Source organism: Notolabrus celidotus, chromosome 15 (assembly GCF_009762535.1).
Source record: "Notolabrus celidotus isolate fNotCel1 chromosome 15, fNotCel1.pri, whole genome shotgun sequence".
In the NCBI taxonomy this organism is placed as follows: Eukaryota; Metazoa; Chordata; class Actinopteri; order Labriformes; family Labridae; genus Notolabrus; species Notolabrus celidotus.
Window position 1 is genome coordinate 23,339,257 of NC_048286.1, and position 16,742 is coordinate 23,355,998.

The 16,742-nt window shown below is 40.2% G+C and overlaps 1 protein-coding gene and 1 non-coding gene across 3 annotated transcripts; one reads left to right on the forward strand and one right to left on the reverse strand.

Annotated features, from left to right (window-relative positions):
• Window positions 1-959: 959 nt before the first annotated feature.
• On the reverse strand, window positions 960-1,031 carry trnap-ugg. The gene has a single exon. It is a non-coding gene; the product is annotated as a tRNA-Pro (tRNA).
• A 1,966-nt stretch (window positions 1,032-2,997) lies between these two features.
• Window positions 2,998-15,758, forward strand: sept2 (septin 2). 2 transcript variants are annotated; one of them, XM_034702346.1, is made up of 13 exons: window positions 2,998-3,154; window positions 5,103-5,143; window positions 6,579-6,693; window positions 9,040-9,126; window positions 9,273-9,396; window positions 9,778-9,912; window positions 10,059-10,176; window positions 10,410-10,511; window positions 10,601-10,746; window positions 11,272-11,394; window positions 12,910-12,970; window positions 14,469-14,565; window positions 14,753-15,758. In XM_034702346.1, the coding sequence occupies exons 2-12, from the start codon at window positions 5,120-5,122 to the stop codon at window positions 14,553-14,555; spliced, it is 1,122 nt and encodes a 373-aa protein (XP_034558237.1). In that variant the 5' UTR covers window positions 2,998-3,154; window positions 5,103-5,119; the 3' UTR covers window positions 14,556-14,565; window positions 14,753-15,758. The 2 variants fall into 2 exon arrangements, with proteins under 2 accessions (XP_034558237.1, XP_034558238.1); XM_034702347.1 differs by having other exon boundaries at window positions 3,000-3,154; window positions 11,272-11,355.
• Window positions 15,759-16,742: the final 984 nt, after the last annotated feature.

A 16,742-nucleotide genomic window follows, 5' to 3' on the forward strand; every position in this document is an offset into this window, starting at 1 on the left:
CACCTGAAACAAGAACTGAATTAAAAAGTCCACCACCATATTAGATTCAAGATTCAAGAAAGCTTTACTGCCCAGTGAGCTTGCACACACAAGGAATTTGACGTGGTGAATGGAAATTTGGTACATAAGATAAGATAAGATAATATGAGATAGTCCTTTATTCATCCCATATATGGGAACATTTAAGTGTCACATCAGCAAAGTAGACAGTACAAAAGAGTATAAAGCAAACACGAGCCTTTAAAATATAAATTATTAAAAAGTTATTAGCAATTAAAAATTAAAGAGGTAAAAATAAGCATATCTTACAAGATATATATATAACAACAAGACAGTAAGCAATAAATATATAAACCTAAATACAAATCCCAAAATTCTAAATAAAAATAAAATCTGTACAAAGAAAGGTAAAGAAGTACTTTTAAAGACATGAAATAAGTTAACTTAGCCTAAGCCAGATGGCACATGTAGTAGATGAATATAATGATAAGATATGTTATGGAATAATTTACAATATTGCACTAGGTTATTGAGGTATTGCTCCGGAAATCAAAGTATTGCACATGTATGTGTAATATCAGGAGTCTTTAGTGGTTTAAAGTGTGATTGTTCATAAGGGAAGAAGCTGCTTGTAGGGCTTGTAGTTACTAAGTTATATTTTTGACAGAGATAAATATCATGCGACAGTACAATATATGACACAATTAAAATTCAACTGATGGAAAAACAATTTCATTAAGAAACAGTAAAACACAGCACCTGTGATGTATTTTGATCCAGCACCCACATTGTAGTACATCCACCGTCCACATGAGAGCAGTATAACAATGAGTAAAAGGGCAAGCTCAGACTGGCAGTGCGGTCACTGGTAAAAATATTTAGCACCAAAACAGTAGGACCACCCGGTGAGAGTGCACGCCTGGGTCTCCTACTAATGTCAGAGAAATGTGTCAAAAGATGGGCTCGTCCGGGATTTGAACCCGGGACCTCTCGCACCCAAAGCGAGAATCATACCCCTAGACCAACGAGCCATGCCTATGCGTATTGACACGCATGTATTTATACTAAGTACTGCACTATGTTTGGATGTATTTATAATATTAGCAAAACTATATGGCAACTAAACTTTTTTTTTTTTGCACAAACTGTCCAGGCTCGATGAGTCTGGCATACTAATCTTTGATTTCCATTCATACATGGATGTTAACTATGATAATTTATCTTAGATAGCATTTTTTTTTTTTAAACAGCGGAACCACTAGAACCAACTAATGGTCATCCTTTATTGTAAAAAGTTAACAAAGAACAGAAGACAACGAAGTTATACTCACTTATACGTAGCACTCAGAGGTGGTGCTAGACTCTCAGCGCATGTGAACGCGGTCAGGAGTCAGCTGGGAGCACAACCGAGTCATAATCAGTCCGGCAGAGGAGGAAAAAAAGTGCTCATGGAGACCTGTCACTCCGCCCAGCCCCCAGCTGAACTCCTCTGCTGTGTGCAACACATGTAGTCAGCTGATTCAGATCGAAACATGCTTTAATCCAAAACCCAACCCTAAACCTAATCACAAACCTAACCCTAATCACAACTCTAACCCTAAACCTAATCACAAACCTAACCCTAATCATAATGTTAACCCTAATCACAGACCTAACCCTAATCACAGACCTAACCCTAATCACAACCCTAACCCTAACCCTAATCACAGACCTAACCCTAATCACAACTCTAACCCTAAACCTAATCACAAACCTAACCCTAATCATAATGCTAACCCTAATCACAGACCTAACCCTAATCACAGACCTAACCCTAATCACAACCCTAACCCTAACCCTAATCACAGACCTAACCCTAATCACAACCCTGACCCTAATCACAGACCTAACCCTAATCACAGACCTAACCCTAATCACAGACCTAACCCTAATCACAGCCCTGACCCTAATCACAGACCTAACCCTAATCACAACCCTGACCCTAATCACAGACCTAACCCTAATCACAACCCTAACCCTAATCACAGACCTAACCCTAATCACAGACCTAACCCTAATCACAGACCTAACCCTAATCACAGACCTAACCCTAATCACAGCCCTGACCCTAATCACAACCCTGTCCCCTAATCACAGACCTAACCCTAATCACAACCCTGTCCCCTAATCACAGACCTAACCCTAATCATAATCACAACCCTATCCCTAACCCTCATCACAACCCTAACCCTAACCCTAATCCTAATCACAACACATTACATCCACAGTTGTAACATAGGATTCATATGTGGCTCCTTTTTTTGAAAAAGGCGGATTCACCGCTCCAGCTGTTACAAGTTTACTTATACGAAAACTTTAGTGTTGATTGGATCTTGAAGTGCTCTAAAAAGTGTATGAATTTCCACCGTTCAGGTGCGTTCCATCAGCACTATGATTGTTTGCAACCCCCAGAGGACAAATCTAAAATAACAGTGACTTGAATTGAAAAATTGCAGGTGTCTTCTCTGTCATTTTTTCCACTTTGGGAAGTCGTCCACGGGACGGAGTGGAACCTCAGGCGGGTTGGTTTTGGTTCGCGGGCCGTATGTTTGGCACTCCTGTGGGGAGTCATTGGCGCCCTCTTTTGGCTATCATTAAATGCAATGTTTGATGAATGGAAAAGCACCTTGGGAAAATCTTGAATACTTTGTATTTGGTCTAACTTTTAAGTTAAGCGTCCTTAGCATGAAATCAAATAGCCTACAGCAAATTCTACATGTCACATAAAAAGATTCTGTTTCTCCAGGGCTGGGATTCCTTTGCAAACTCTTGCTTGAATACATTATATCCCTGCTTTGTTTAAACCACCAAAACACAGCCACAGTCTTGAGAATGATGGTAGTAGTTTATAATATAGAGCTGATACATTTAAAGCAGTCTGAGCAGGCTGGTTTTCCTCGTTCAGAGCTGTAATGTTGTCTGGTCATGTGTAGTGTGTAGTGTCCTGGCCCTGCTGCTGCAGCTCTCTCGCCCAGTGCATTGTGGTCTGTGTGCTAGAGGAAGCTGCTGCACCGGAATCTGAAGAATTTGAGGTGTCCGCCAAGTCTGCTGATCATCGCCTGCCCGTCTATCTGTACCCCTCTTTGCATTATACTTTCCCCGGACAGACTGTAAGGTAAATCTTCTTGTGTATCTCCGTGTCTTCACCTTGTTGTGTTTACCTTTGTCCCCGCGGTCACGACGCTAACATTAGCTGCTGAAGTTCCTGCAGGAGAAGCTACTCGGCTAGTTAGTGTTAATGCTATGCTAAGCTTGTCTTGTACCCTGAGCAGCCAGAGGGGCTGTTAGCTTTGGTTTCAGACTAAAGTGTGTTTGTTTTATGTTTTTAGAAGGTTCAGTAATATGACGGATCTGTGTTTTTATTAACCGAAGATGTCAGCATCCGCGTCTGTCACACCCACCGTGCTGTTCCCGTTATAAAGATAGCTGAGGCTAATTAACCGGCTAATTCTGATTCAAGGAAGTTACTTATAAGAGAGGAATTCAGCTAGTTACAGTTCCCCAAGTTAAATAATAATGTTTCTGTTTCTTATCTTGAAAAATAAAGAGTTTGAATTGACTCAAACTAGCTTGTACACTAGCTCTTTTCTCGACGTGATATTCATCCCCACAGTTTGAGAGATTTGGGTGTGTTTGTCATAGTTTTACCAATTAAGCTAATGTTGAAATTTACTTGTCTTATGTAAGATATAAGATAAGATATACTTTATTTATTTACAGCTTGATAATTTATAAAATGGAATAAACTGCTACTGTGGTAGCTGCAGTTAAATAGTTAGATTAATTTCATATGGGGGAGTTTTATGGCCACTGAAAAAAAAATTATGGTCCATTTAAAAAATATATTATTCTGAGGGAACTACTTTTTTTTCTCAGAATTCTGACTTTAGTGTCAGAATTCTGAATATTTCATTGTATTCTGAATTTAATCTCAAAATGTTGACTTTAATCTTAGAATTCTGACTCTTTTCTCAGAATTCGGAATTTAATCTCAAAATTCTGACTTTTTTCTCTTAATAATAATAATTAAATAAAAATTGACCTTATTTTTTATTAATTTTTTCCCTAACCATCTTCCGTAATTTCATGATGGCAAGTTATTTAAGATAGCTGTAATTTTTTTTTGTTAAGATATGTTTTATCAAAAAAGCTGTCAGATTTCCCTTTTTATGTTTGTAATTATTCATTATTTATCTTTTATATTCTGCAGTAAGTAAGTAAACTTAAGACTGACCTTTTTAATCTAGCTTTTAATTTGGAGTATTTTTTTTTTGCCCTGGACCGCATTATTATTTTAATTATTATTTTAATTATTATTTTACTCATTTCTTTAACATTTATCTTATTAATTTATCTATTTATTTCTTGTATTCATCTGAATTTGGTAACGCTACCTTATTTTTAACTTTTCTTTCCACTATTACTTATTTTATTAATATTACTGTATTGATTTTATTTTATTTTAAAGTATTTTATTTATAATCATGCCTTTTATAATTTTACCATTGCTGTTGTTTTCTGTCTCTCTGTTATTCTGTGAAGCACTTTGGGCTGCATGTTTTCATGTATGAAAGGTGCTATATAAATCAAGTTGAGTTGTAACTTTTAATATTTATGTCTTAAAAAATGTCGGGCTCTGTAAGTACTAAAGATAGATTTGAGACTTGATGCAACCCCAAGTTTCACACATCAACTGAACTCTGTGGCTACAACACAACAACCAGGAAGTAATCGTTGGAGATCAACTGAATAGGGATGGGATTAATAACACAAGTATGTCTTAATCTCTCTTATCCTAAAATCAATGAAGCTCTAGTGCAGCTATCATAGCAGGAAAATACGTTTTTTTTTGTGGTGAGATGCAGCACTTTCACAAACTTACTGAGAACAAACCAGACTTCCTGTCTCTCACACTGTCAGGCCTGTCAGTATGATGATGTGAACTACCCTCCATTTTATATGAGGCCTGTACAGAACAGGGAGAACTGTTGCCAAATGTGAGTTTCTGTTAGATATTTAATAACTCTCTCATTGCTTAATACAATCTGTTTTTGGATTTTTAGGTTAACACAGAGCAAACATGTCGCAGGCGGACAAAATGAAGGTGAGACACATGTTACATCTGTACTATATACCAGGTTCCCACTTCTACTCAGAGCTGTAATGAAAAGTCAATAAGTGTACATATGTGGTCATTCTCTCAGTCAAACTTCATATTAGATTGCTTAGTTTTTGTAAAAGACACAAAAAAATCTGCACTTGTCCTTTAATCCAGTTAAAATTTAGTTCAACCTTCCATTCCCTCTCTTCTCGATGGGACTATTTGTGCTCTGCTGCCTTCGTCACATTACTTCCTGCATATTAGTGTGGTTCCCAGCACACACGCACACACACACACACACACACACACACACACACACACACACACACACACACACACACACACACACATACACACACACACACACACACATATTACTGGGTCATTTGGACCAATTCTCAGCAGGCCTCTCACCACTCGTATGACTCACTAATATGGCTTCATGCAGATAGACAGGCCCAAAGGCAGAGCAAGAACACACCACATATGGGGCTTATCAGTTATGAGCCCTGCTGGAAGGACGGGAAAGGAGGGTTTATGGATCTTCAATTCTGTGAGGCCAAAAATGAGCTAACTTAATCATAACATGAGCCCACAGGAACTGATTTGAAGCTGTCGAATATTGCTACAGGGGGGATAACAGCTGTCTGGGTTGCCTGCCTCGGCTTGGTGTGGCTTTCTGTGTAGGACAGGGCCCTAAACACGGGAATGATAGATTGAAAGTCTTTTGTAAGTAGACAGCAGATAAGTCACTGTTACCCTCCTTAATTCCCTGGCTGCCTGTGAACAGATGTCATCTTCGAAGGGGCATTTCGACCAAGAGTTCCGGGGTCTTTTAGCCCCCAGAACTACTTTCCCCGGAACTAAAAGGTTCCTGTGCCCCTGTTGTTGTCTGTGTTTCAACCGCGGGCTGAAGTCTCAGGTAGATTGTGCAAATCAGGCCAGTGACATATGGAGGAAAAAAAATATATTAAATAATATTTTGTATTCCTAATAAAAAACTAAACTAGTATGCATTCCCAGGAACTCCCTCTGTGTTTCAACAACTGTGTCAACTCCACAAACACTGTTACGTTCAACCGAAAGTCCAAGGACCTTTTTAAAAGTACTACCCACCAAGCAGGGGCTTTTCAGGGGGGAGATTATCTACTCCAGAACTAAATTTAGACCCTGGTTCCTTCGGTCAAACGCACATAGTTTAGGGGTAAAATCCCTAGTTCCGGGGTAAAGTTCCTGCGGTCGAAACGCCTCATGTTTACAGTTCTTGGTCTGATGCTTGACCGTAATATTTCTGCTGTGAAGAAGTCCCTCCATGTTTTACTCTCTTGAAGTTGAAAGTATGGATGATGCTATGTTCCTTCAAATGGAGTTTGAATTTCACCAAAACATGTTTTTCTTGAAACCCATGACCTGTGCCTTTTTTCTTTTTGTCTTACAGCAGGGACAGTTCAACAATCCTGAGACTCCAGGGTATGTTGGATTTGCTAACCTGCCAAATCAGGTTCATCGCAAGTCAGTAAAGAAAGGATTTGAGTTTACACTGATGGTTGTAGGTGAGTACACGGACACTGACTTTATCTCTCCATGTCCATTTCTTCTTGTTGTTTAAGAATGAAGGTGAATGAAGTATAGGCAAGGTAGCCGAGTAAAAAAGGACATTTGGGTTTTGGGTATTCAGTTTGTGATTGTCTGTGAAAAACTCTGAGTAAGATCTCGGCCATTAACATGCACACACATTTCTCGCTATCTTGTGCTTTCTTCTAAAACCACTTGTTACATAACAGAGAACAGATCTTTCCAACATCTGGTGTTCCTTTCCTTTGTGTGTCAGTAATTTGCTTCTTCTCGTTCACAGTAATCGGAGTATTACAGTGAGCATGAAGTTTGTTCAAAAAGGCAGATGTCCCATTAGTGTAGCAGCTCAGCTGGCAGCAGTGGCAGCGTAAACTCTTGATGTGAACACTGTGACTGTGTAAACCTCCCTGCTTGTCTGTGAGTGGGGGGGAGGGTAGAAGCTCCCCTGAACGCTGCTGCTCATCCTTTTTCCTTTAAAATAAACCAGAGAGGAATGCAGCCAAGCAGGCCTCGAGGGTCTGATTCACACGGTGGACGAGGGCCTGCTGCTCCCTCTACTTTAAGACGACTAACTGTGTGTTAATTCTTTACAAACTGACTGGTAGATTATGGTTATTTATATGTAAATATATTGTTTTTGACTCTTCGTTCATGCATTTGGATAGTTGCCAAACAGGATGTAGCACGGACTGAGCTTTAGCTGTGAAGCCTTTGGCTCTGGTGGGAGCCACAGATGATATACATGTTACACACGTACACTTTCTGATATTTCATCCACTGCTGTTGCTAAGCTGCTGCTGTATTTGTTTTGGTTTCCCACAGAAATGTAACATGCTGCGAGACTAAAACAAAGCTTAGCAGGTCTTCAAAAGTCAGTCCAAAGAAGATATTTTTAGGCCGGTACAAAGCTTGTCTCTGTATCACAGACATCATCCCTGAAACTGTCTGTGTTTATTGGCTTTCTCTTATTTTTTCTGTTTGTAGCTCAGCACTTTCCCTATGTGAGGCAGGATTTGCACATTTTGGAAAACGCACCCTTTCTGTGTAGAGGAAGTTAGTAGGAATGCACCGAAATGAAAATGCTTTGCCGAAACTAAAAACCGACAATGAGGAAACCAAGGCTGTAACACCGAAAGAAATTATTATTCCATTTATTAGTAGGGAGACCGGGGACAGTTGTAACGTTTCACTTCCTGGATTTGAGATTCAGCCATGCATTTTCTGTTTGTGTTGCAGAGGCATTTTCTAGGCCATTTATAGCAGAAACTTGAAGCTAGTTTGTATAGCAGTTTGAACACACTGGGTTAAAAGAGCTCAAAGTTATAGACAGAAATGTCAAAAATGTTACAACTGTCCCTGGTCTCCCCTACCATTGCATTTATGGCTATGACTGTGTACTAACCTCACTAAAATCAAGGATCTCATTGAACATATCAGACAACGAGGGTGCATGCCCCTCATCTGGTTCAGAGAGATGAGTCCTTTTTTCTGCGCTCTGTTCTCCTTCCTGCACTGTGCGCTTCTCCATCTCCAAACGGGTTCTCAACATCCATCGTGGCCTGGATCATTTCTCGTGCGCGCTGCTTTATTCAAACATCCAAGTAATGATCTTTATAACGCCGATCAAGTACAGTCGCGGTGGATTGCATAGGATCCGAATAGATCTCAGTGAAAAATGTGCTGACAGACTCTGACAGTGTACTTTTCATTGTTTTCACTCCGTGATCCGTCTCAACCTCTTTGCTTAGAAGACGCTTTAGTGCTGCAATTAAAGGAATAATGGATGTATACATGTTGGCCCTTATCCAGATAAGGGGACACAACATTCTCTTTCGGCCGTGTTGTTTCGGTGATAAATGTCTTTCGGTGGCCTAATTTTCGGTGCATCCCTAGAAGTTAGTCTGTCCTTACTTAAAATCAATCAGAATACAGTCTGCTATGAAACTAGACATTTTTTTCTCCCAAACCCAGTAGACTGATTGCAAACACATCTGGTTCCTACTGGCTTTGTTGATTTAGACGCCTGACCTGGTTCCAGGCAAAATACATGCTGAAGAAGACCGATTTAGCATCATGATGTGTATCGGTGTCATGCCACAGGCTTCCTGCAGGAGAGATAGGATCTCTTTTGTCCTGTTAACTGAAACCGTTCTCTGTTTTCAGCCTCACGTCTGTGATTTAGATGAATTGTTAAAGTTTCATATTCTCATATTTAAGTCCCCGCCACCTCCACCTTCATGAGTACAGCATCATCATGTGGGAAACACTGCTATCTTGATTCTAATACTTACAGGTTAATGTTTTATCTTCCTCTTTTGTCAAAGGTGAATCTGGACTTGGAAAATCCACCTTGATCAACAGCCTCTTCCTCACTGACCTTTACCCCGAGAGAGTCATCCCTGGAGCAGCAGGTAAAACCCAGCAACACTAAATAACTTTTCTCTGAAGCTGTTTTGTTGAGCACTTTCTAAAAAAAAAAAAGCCCACTATTGACAAGGTCTGCCATTCAAAGAAAGACATGGATATACTTTTTTTTCTTTATATGTTGTTCCCACAGAAAAGATAGAGAGAACGGTTCAGATCGAGGCATCAACGGTAGAAATCGAGGAGCGAGGAGTGAAGCTTCGTCTCACTGTGGTAGACACACCAGGATACGGAGACGCCATCAACAGCCAAGACTGGTATGACATCTTTTAAGGGCGTATGCTGATGAAAAGATGAGGTATTTTTAGATCAGCCTCACTCCTGTTGTCTTTGTCAATGATAAGCGTAAAGCTGGGGAATGTTTTGATCGAATGATTAAAATCTTAAGGACAGTGGTATGAATCTTTCCTTCTCCTCTGAGCCTTTGATTGGATTATTTCATGGGTTTGACGTCAACTTGAACAGTGATGCTTTAGCTGCATCCAGTAAAGGCAGACGTTAGTTAACAGGTGTTTACATTGTTAGGTTACTGGAGGAACATTGCTGTATTATAAAGCTAATTTACCCCCTTCTTTCAGAAACAACAGCCTACTTTAAGATGAAAAAGATGAAATGTTCACATGTTTAAAATCTCTCAGTTTCAGCACCATCATCAGCTACATCGATGACCAGTTCGAGCGCTACCTTCACGATGAGAGCGGGCTGAATCGCAGACACATAGTTGACAATAGAGTTCACTGCTGCTTCTATTTTATCTCCCCGCTCGGCCATGGGTGAGTCCTGCATTGTTCGAAGGTCACACGTTACAAAGAAAGCTTTCAGTCCAAGTCCAAGTCCTTTCGTTTGTTTGCAGCTATATTTCTTCTGAGTTTCTTGTCTCTTTCCACCCCCGTGTCTTGTCTGTTTCCTGTCTGAGTAGACTCAAACCCCTGGATGTTCAGTTCATGAAGGCCATTCACAATAAGGTCAACGTGGTTCCTGTCATCGCCAAGGCAGACACGCTCACCCTCAAAGAGAGGGAGAGGCTCAAGCGCAGGGTGAGGACAACAGTCAGCCTTTGTTCTGGAGTTTTTTTTCCAGCTCCTGAAATAAACCGTACTTGTCATGTGCTGGGAATCTTGTGAATGTACTATATTGTAACAGGGCTTTAGAAAATGTGGAGACACTACAGTGAGTGTCAAGGCCGATTGGTCAAATCTTGAATTAATTTTCATACACAGTATAAACATAAAACAGGTTCAGGGATGTTAACATGCATTTTTCTGCTCAGATTCTGGATGAGATCGACGAGCATGGCATCAAGATTTACCACCTTCCTGATGCTGAGTCAGATGAAGATGAGGACTTCAAAGAGCAGACCAGGATCCTTAAGGTAAGCTCTCCATCTTCATCCCTTCATCGCTGATAAAAGATTAAGATGTAACCATAAATAAACACACATGGACGTCTCCTCTTTTCCAGGCCAGCATCCCATTTGCAGTGGTGGGATCCAACCAGCAGATTGAGGCCAAGGGGAAGAAAGTGAGGGGCCGCCTGTACCCCTGGGGGGTGGTGGAGGTGGAGAATCCAGAACACAATGATTTCCTCAAGCTGCGGATCATGCTGATGTGAGTCACAGAGGAAGCTAAAACTCGCAGCCTTCATATGAATGCAACATTTGAGTGAAATCAGAAAGTTACTGACTGTGGAGCTGTCTTTTTTCCTACAAATACTGAGGAAATAAACTGCAGCCAGGTTGTTAGTTTGCCAGGATGCCTCCAAACACAATGAGAGCAAGTCTTCTCCTGCCAATAACTTCTTTGTTAAGGTGTAATGAGAAAGTGAAATGGAGCCAAGATGGAGCCACGTAGCTGTGGACTAAGTACCACCAGGACTTTGTTTTTATGTGGTTAGGCTAAATCAGAGATAGTTTCTCCCATTGTGAGGCGCAGTGGATTGAAGATATTCCACTGTTTTCTTGCCAACCTAACATCTACCAGTATGAAGAACCAATCAGATTATGGTACGAGTGAGAAAATACTCAATTCTGGTGTAGTTATCATAACAGCTCCATAGTTAAGCCACTGTCTGTTCTTTCTAGATGTCAGCAAGAGTATTCATTGAAAAATGACTTTTTCCACACCCCCATACAGAACCCACATGCAGGACCTGCAGGAAGTGACCCAGGACCTCCATTACGAGAACTTCCGCTCGGACCGCCTCAAGCGGGGTGGCAGGTTGTCTTCCCACGGTTACGTTCTGCCTCTGTCTCCTGCGTACGTCAGCTTGCTTTTCTGCACCTCCCCCACCTCGAACAGCAAACCTGTTACTAGATCTGTGTTGCATATAATGAACTAGATCTGACAGAAAACAGTACACGTATTCAGGGCTAACAACACACGCAGCACATGTTACATTGATGAAACATCTAGAGAAGTGCATACAGAAGATGGTGTGGAGAATAAGCTTAGTATAATGGATCATGTCATTTGTAGTATCGTAGATCTAACTCTTCATTTTGCATGTTTAAAGGCCAAATTCCACCAGATCTGTCTCCGGTCCGTCTCTGATCCGTCACGGCACAGGATCTGATAGGTTTCTATTCTAGTCAATGTGTTAACCCCCACTGGATCCGCTCCGTTGCGTTCTGGCTGTGTCTCTGATCCGGCAGGTCGGAATGCAAAGGATCAGATACACAAGACTTCTATTTTTGCCGGATGCCGGAGCACGACGCAGCAATTCAGCACAGAGCAGATGGAGCGAAACAGGAAGTCAGGCAGCAAAAAAAAATGAAAACACCTGGTTAATTTTCTGAATAAACACTCTGTGTTATCATTAGATCGTTTTTAACTTAACTATGACAAAAAAATGTAATTTAGAGCGGAGGCAGGCCTGGAGTCAACAGGTCAGAGGCCGATAAAGACAACATGGACGAGGAGAGGAGGAGGAGAATCCTTGATTCAGTGATTGCCATGGGAAAACCTCGGTCGCATGACTCCAGATGTCCGGTGGTCTTGCTCCGTGCTGCGTTCTGAAAACACAACCATTGGGTGTTGACAGACGAGAGAGCACAGAGCCGGACCGCAGCGGATCGGTCATGGATCTGGCGGAAGTCCGGTGTAACAGTGCAGAAAGGCAGGGTTTTAGATATGTTCTGTGGGCCTCAGTGGTTGGTGGTTAGTATGTAGTTTGAAAACCAGAGGACTGTGTGTCATTTAACATAGTTTGGATATTTCATCATTTAACCCTCGTAGTAGACCAGAAAGATCCTTTAAGGCTTTCCTCTAAAGCAAACCCAGGATAAGGATTACTGCCTTCTCATTGGCTCGCCATCTGTCCAATGATGGCTGTCCGGTCTTGATTTGTCCAATCCCAGGAGGTACTGTTTTTTTTTTATTTTCTAGTTTGGGGGAGGTTACGCTGTTCCCCTGACTCTCACTCACTCTCGCTGCTCCCCTCTTGAATCTGCTCTCATCTCTTTGTAGTTCTGTGTTGTAGATGCCCACTTTTCTGTCACCACTAACCCACTGACTCCTCCTTCACTTTCTCAATGTGGCTTCTTTCTTATATGTGCCTCTAACAGTGGTACAACGTGCCCTCTAAAGCATGTACACACAAACACAAACTTCTCAGCCTAACCAGTCATCATGCTTTTATAAATGATCACACAAAGTGAGTCCACATGTGCAATTAACTTGATGTGTCGTTTGTTGATTGGCATACGTTTTGCAGAAATATCAGAGGTTGATTATGTGACATCAGATGTAACTGTCTTTGTGTCGTTGATGCAGAAAGGGACCAGAGCCGGAGGAGATGGACAAGGACATGATCCTGCAGGAGAAGGAGGCTGAGGTAGGGTATTTCAGACCAATGGCCTCTGGGGTCATTAAAATATCATCATGACCCTTCTCTCTTGTTGGGGTGTGAGAAAGGAATATTCTGGGGAAGAACAGTTGTGTGCTTTATTTTTTATTAAGACTTAGACAACGGTATTGAAAGTAGGGTTGCAAAATTCCGGGAATTTTCAAAGTTGGAAACTTTCCATGGGAATAAACAGGAATAAACCAGGAATTTACTAAATTGAAGGTTGGCTCTTAATAGGGAACTTCAATATAGTTGGGGAAAATATATTTTAGCATAATCCTGACTAAAACAACAATACTTAATGCAAGTACAGTTGAATATCTATGCTATTCCTCAATCACATGCACATAGCACTCTGCTTACTGCAGTGCTATTGAGACCACGCCCCCTACATGCACTATGCATTCCTCCATCACATGCACAGATGATTTGATTTTGGATGGATGTCTGCTTATAACAAAACAAATATTAAATGCTTTGATATGATACCTTTCCATTTAATTACCCTCAATTCCCATAAATTCCCATAATTCCCATGGAAAGATTCCAATTTGGAATGTTTACAAAATTCCCCAGCTTAACATCCCATGGAAATGTTCCACCCCTTTGCAACCCTAATTGAAAGTACAGTACTTTTGCACCTGTATGCTGTTTGAGAGGCTATAACCAGTTGACAGTTTGTTTGGCATAAAGACTCAAGAGAGAAGAGGGGAACTTTTTCAGGTTGTTGCCTTCTATCTTCATGCTGATGTAGCCTAATCACATCATGGTAGTAGATTCATACCTAGCATACCAACATATCACTTGTCTGAAATTTCTTGTCAATTTTTACGAAGCAGCTCTTAAAGTAGAATACCCAAAATGTTAACTAGTCCTTTTAAAACCTTTCACTGTTTTAAAGGTTAGATAGAAAAAAAGCAGAACATTTAAAATCAGTGATGCTAGCACTTCACATGGGCCCAATTGTTTCAAGTTAAAGATATACTAATGTCCTAAGGGCAAAAACTGCCCGAAGCAACAGCTGTTTGCTGCTGCGTTTTCAGATGAAAATAATTCAACTTTCGAAACACCGACACGTTTGTCAGTGTCACTTCTCAAGCACTGACCAATCAAAATCAAGGGGCAGGACTTCTGATATCAACTTTGCCAACAATGGCAGAGAAAATACTAACCAACGTGTTTTTGAGGGTACTATTTCCATGTCTAGAGCATAGACTGTATAAATAATGGACGTAGTCCTACCAAGAGACTTGTCAGTCACTGCTAAGAGAAGCAAAAGTGCTGAAAAGTGTGAGCTGCCAGTGCAAAAGAAATGCTGCCTCTGGACACAACGATACAACGGTGCACATTTCTGAAAAAAAGATTTATCTAAACTAAGGCCAAAAAGGAAAGATACACGATTACATGTAAAACAAAAATAAATAGAAATGTTTGTAAGTGCAGTTGTTGTTTCCCTGTTACACATTGGATGTTCTTTGTTCTCCAGTTGAGACGAATGCAGGAGATGATTGCCAAGATGCAGGCCCAGATGCAGAAGCAGGGAGACGGAGAGGGAGAGGGCCAACATGTGTGAAAAGTCAATGGTAGGAGCACAATCCACTGATACACTCACGTTCACCCACTCGAACACAATGGAACACGTAATCTACTGTGCTGGAAAAATACCTGAATAACACTTTGTTATCTGTAGATACTGGTCTTTTGAGATTCTAGGCTTGACTTTTGCGTTTCAAATAAAAGATGTGTACCTTTCTTTCTTTTCTCCTGCAGGTATTTGAGCCGCTGCCAGAGTTTGACTGTAGTAGGATGACTGATTGCAGAGACGCTGTAAAGGCCTTCTGGTTATTGACTCGTACTGCTTGCCACTATTTTTTTATTTCAATCCTTCATTGGATCTGGATTCATTCTTTTTTTAATACATTAAAGTATATTCAAACAGTGTTATCTTTATATATTTACACCGTTCTTTCATTTTTTAAATTTTTTTTTTCATATTTTAAAACTTTTGCCAGTTATTAAAATGAAGTCACATGATATATATCTACATAAACCACAAACTTATAGGGATGTCTCTTTACTTTTTTGAGCTTTTGTTACCTTATTGTGTTTTCAGATGAGAAAACCAAAGTTTTGCTGCGTTTGTGAAGTGCTTTTTAACCCTTAAACATCTCTGAAAGCAGGCGGTAACCTTCACCAGGAGAGTCAATTATGAAGAAGACTAGTAGCAGAATTAAATGTTCATGCCATTGTTATGACATGATTTAATGTTCTCATTGTCCCATAAAATTTGGTCAGTGTTATTCATGTTCCCCTTCTCTGCATGAGACTTGAGGTCCAGCTTCTCCCTCTCCTGCCCAAACCTTTACTCGTTAGTGCAGTTCCCAGATCAGTGTCTTTGCGTACGATGGAATTCAAGTGTTGTGAAGCTCCATTTGAGATTGATATCAATAAAAACTGTGACCCTTGACCTTTAACAGTCTTCCTATAGACCTGTCAAATGAAGGACAGACGGATGAGGTGCCAGGTCTCTGTTTGGTGCTTTCAGTCATCTTGATGTATTTCCTCCTCTCTCTAAAATGAAGTCATGTGCCAGGGAGTATTTCCTGACTACAGAGATTACAGGTAACCCAATGAAGTCAGTGTAGCCAACGTTCCCCTCACCAGCCAAGATGTGAGTTCTCGACATTCCTCTTTGTGCTGTTTTTATCCAAGATAACAAAAGAACCAAATATTGTTTTTGATGCATTTATTGTAATAAAAGTTTTATTAAACTTCATGAATCTCTTGTGTTTCATGCTTATTTAACCCACTGTCTTCCAAATTATTATGCAAGTTGCATTTTTGTGAATATTTTAAAAACTATGTCAACAGTCGTTTACAAATTTGTCAAGAAGTCAGAAAGTGAAAATATTTTTTCAACTGTGTTTAAAATTATGCTTTTCAAAGTACGTTGGCTGTATTTTTAAATAAATGCAGAATCTGCAGAAATGAGTGTGCATAATTATTAATGAAGTTGGTGATAAGAGCATCTCTGCTGACACTGTGCTGCATCTTGTATGGCTTTCCAAAGAGGCTCTTTTGAGCTGTATTTCTTAGCATTACTGTAAATTATCTCCTTTATTATTGACCACAAGTTCTCAGTCGGGTTGAGATCGGCTAAGCAGGCAGGCCAGTTCATCAATCAATAGAACATTAAAAATGGTGCCTAGTTTTTAATTTTCACAAGTTATATGCTCTTACAACCAACTTGCATAATAATTTGGCACACTCAATTCTGCATTTATTTAAAAATACAGGCGAAAAGCCTCATTTTAACCACACAGTTGAAGATATATATTCACTATCTGACTTCCTAACACATTTCAAAACGACTGTTAACATAGTTTTTAAAATATTCACAAAAATGCAACTTGCATAATAATTTGGAACACAGTGTATAAACCCACAGAACAGGGGCTGTTGATCAGTCAGAGGAAGAATTTCAGATTTGAATGCACATCAGCTCTCTTTGAATGTGTTTCATTTGTTTGATTAATTGGTCCTGACAGGTGAAGCCTCTGTGAAGCTGCCCTCACTGACAGGGCAACTGTAATTACAGCAGGTTAATTACTCACACCCCCTAGAGCTTACACTCTTCAATAGAAAGAAGAGAAAAGCATTGAGTGATAGTTTAGATACAAGCACGGGAACTAGACATGTTCAATTTACAGAAATTCACTGCAAAATATATTTTATAACGTTATATGCACATAATGTGTTC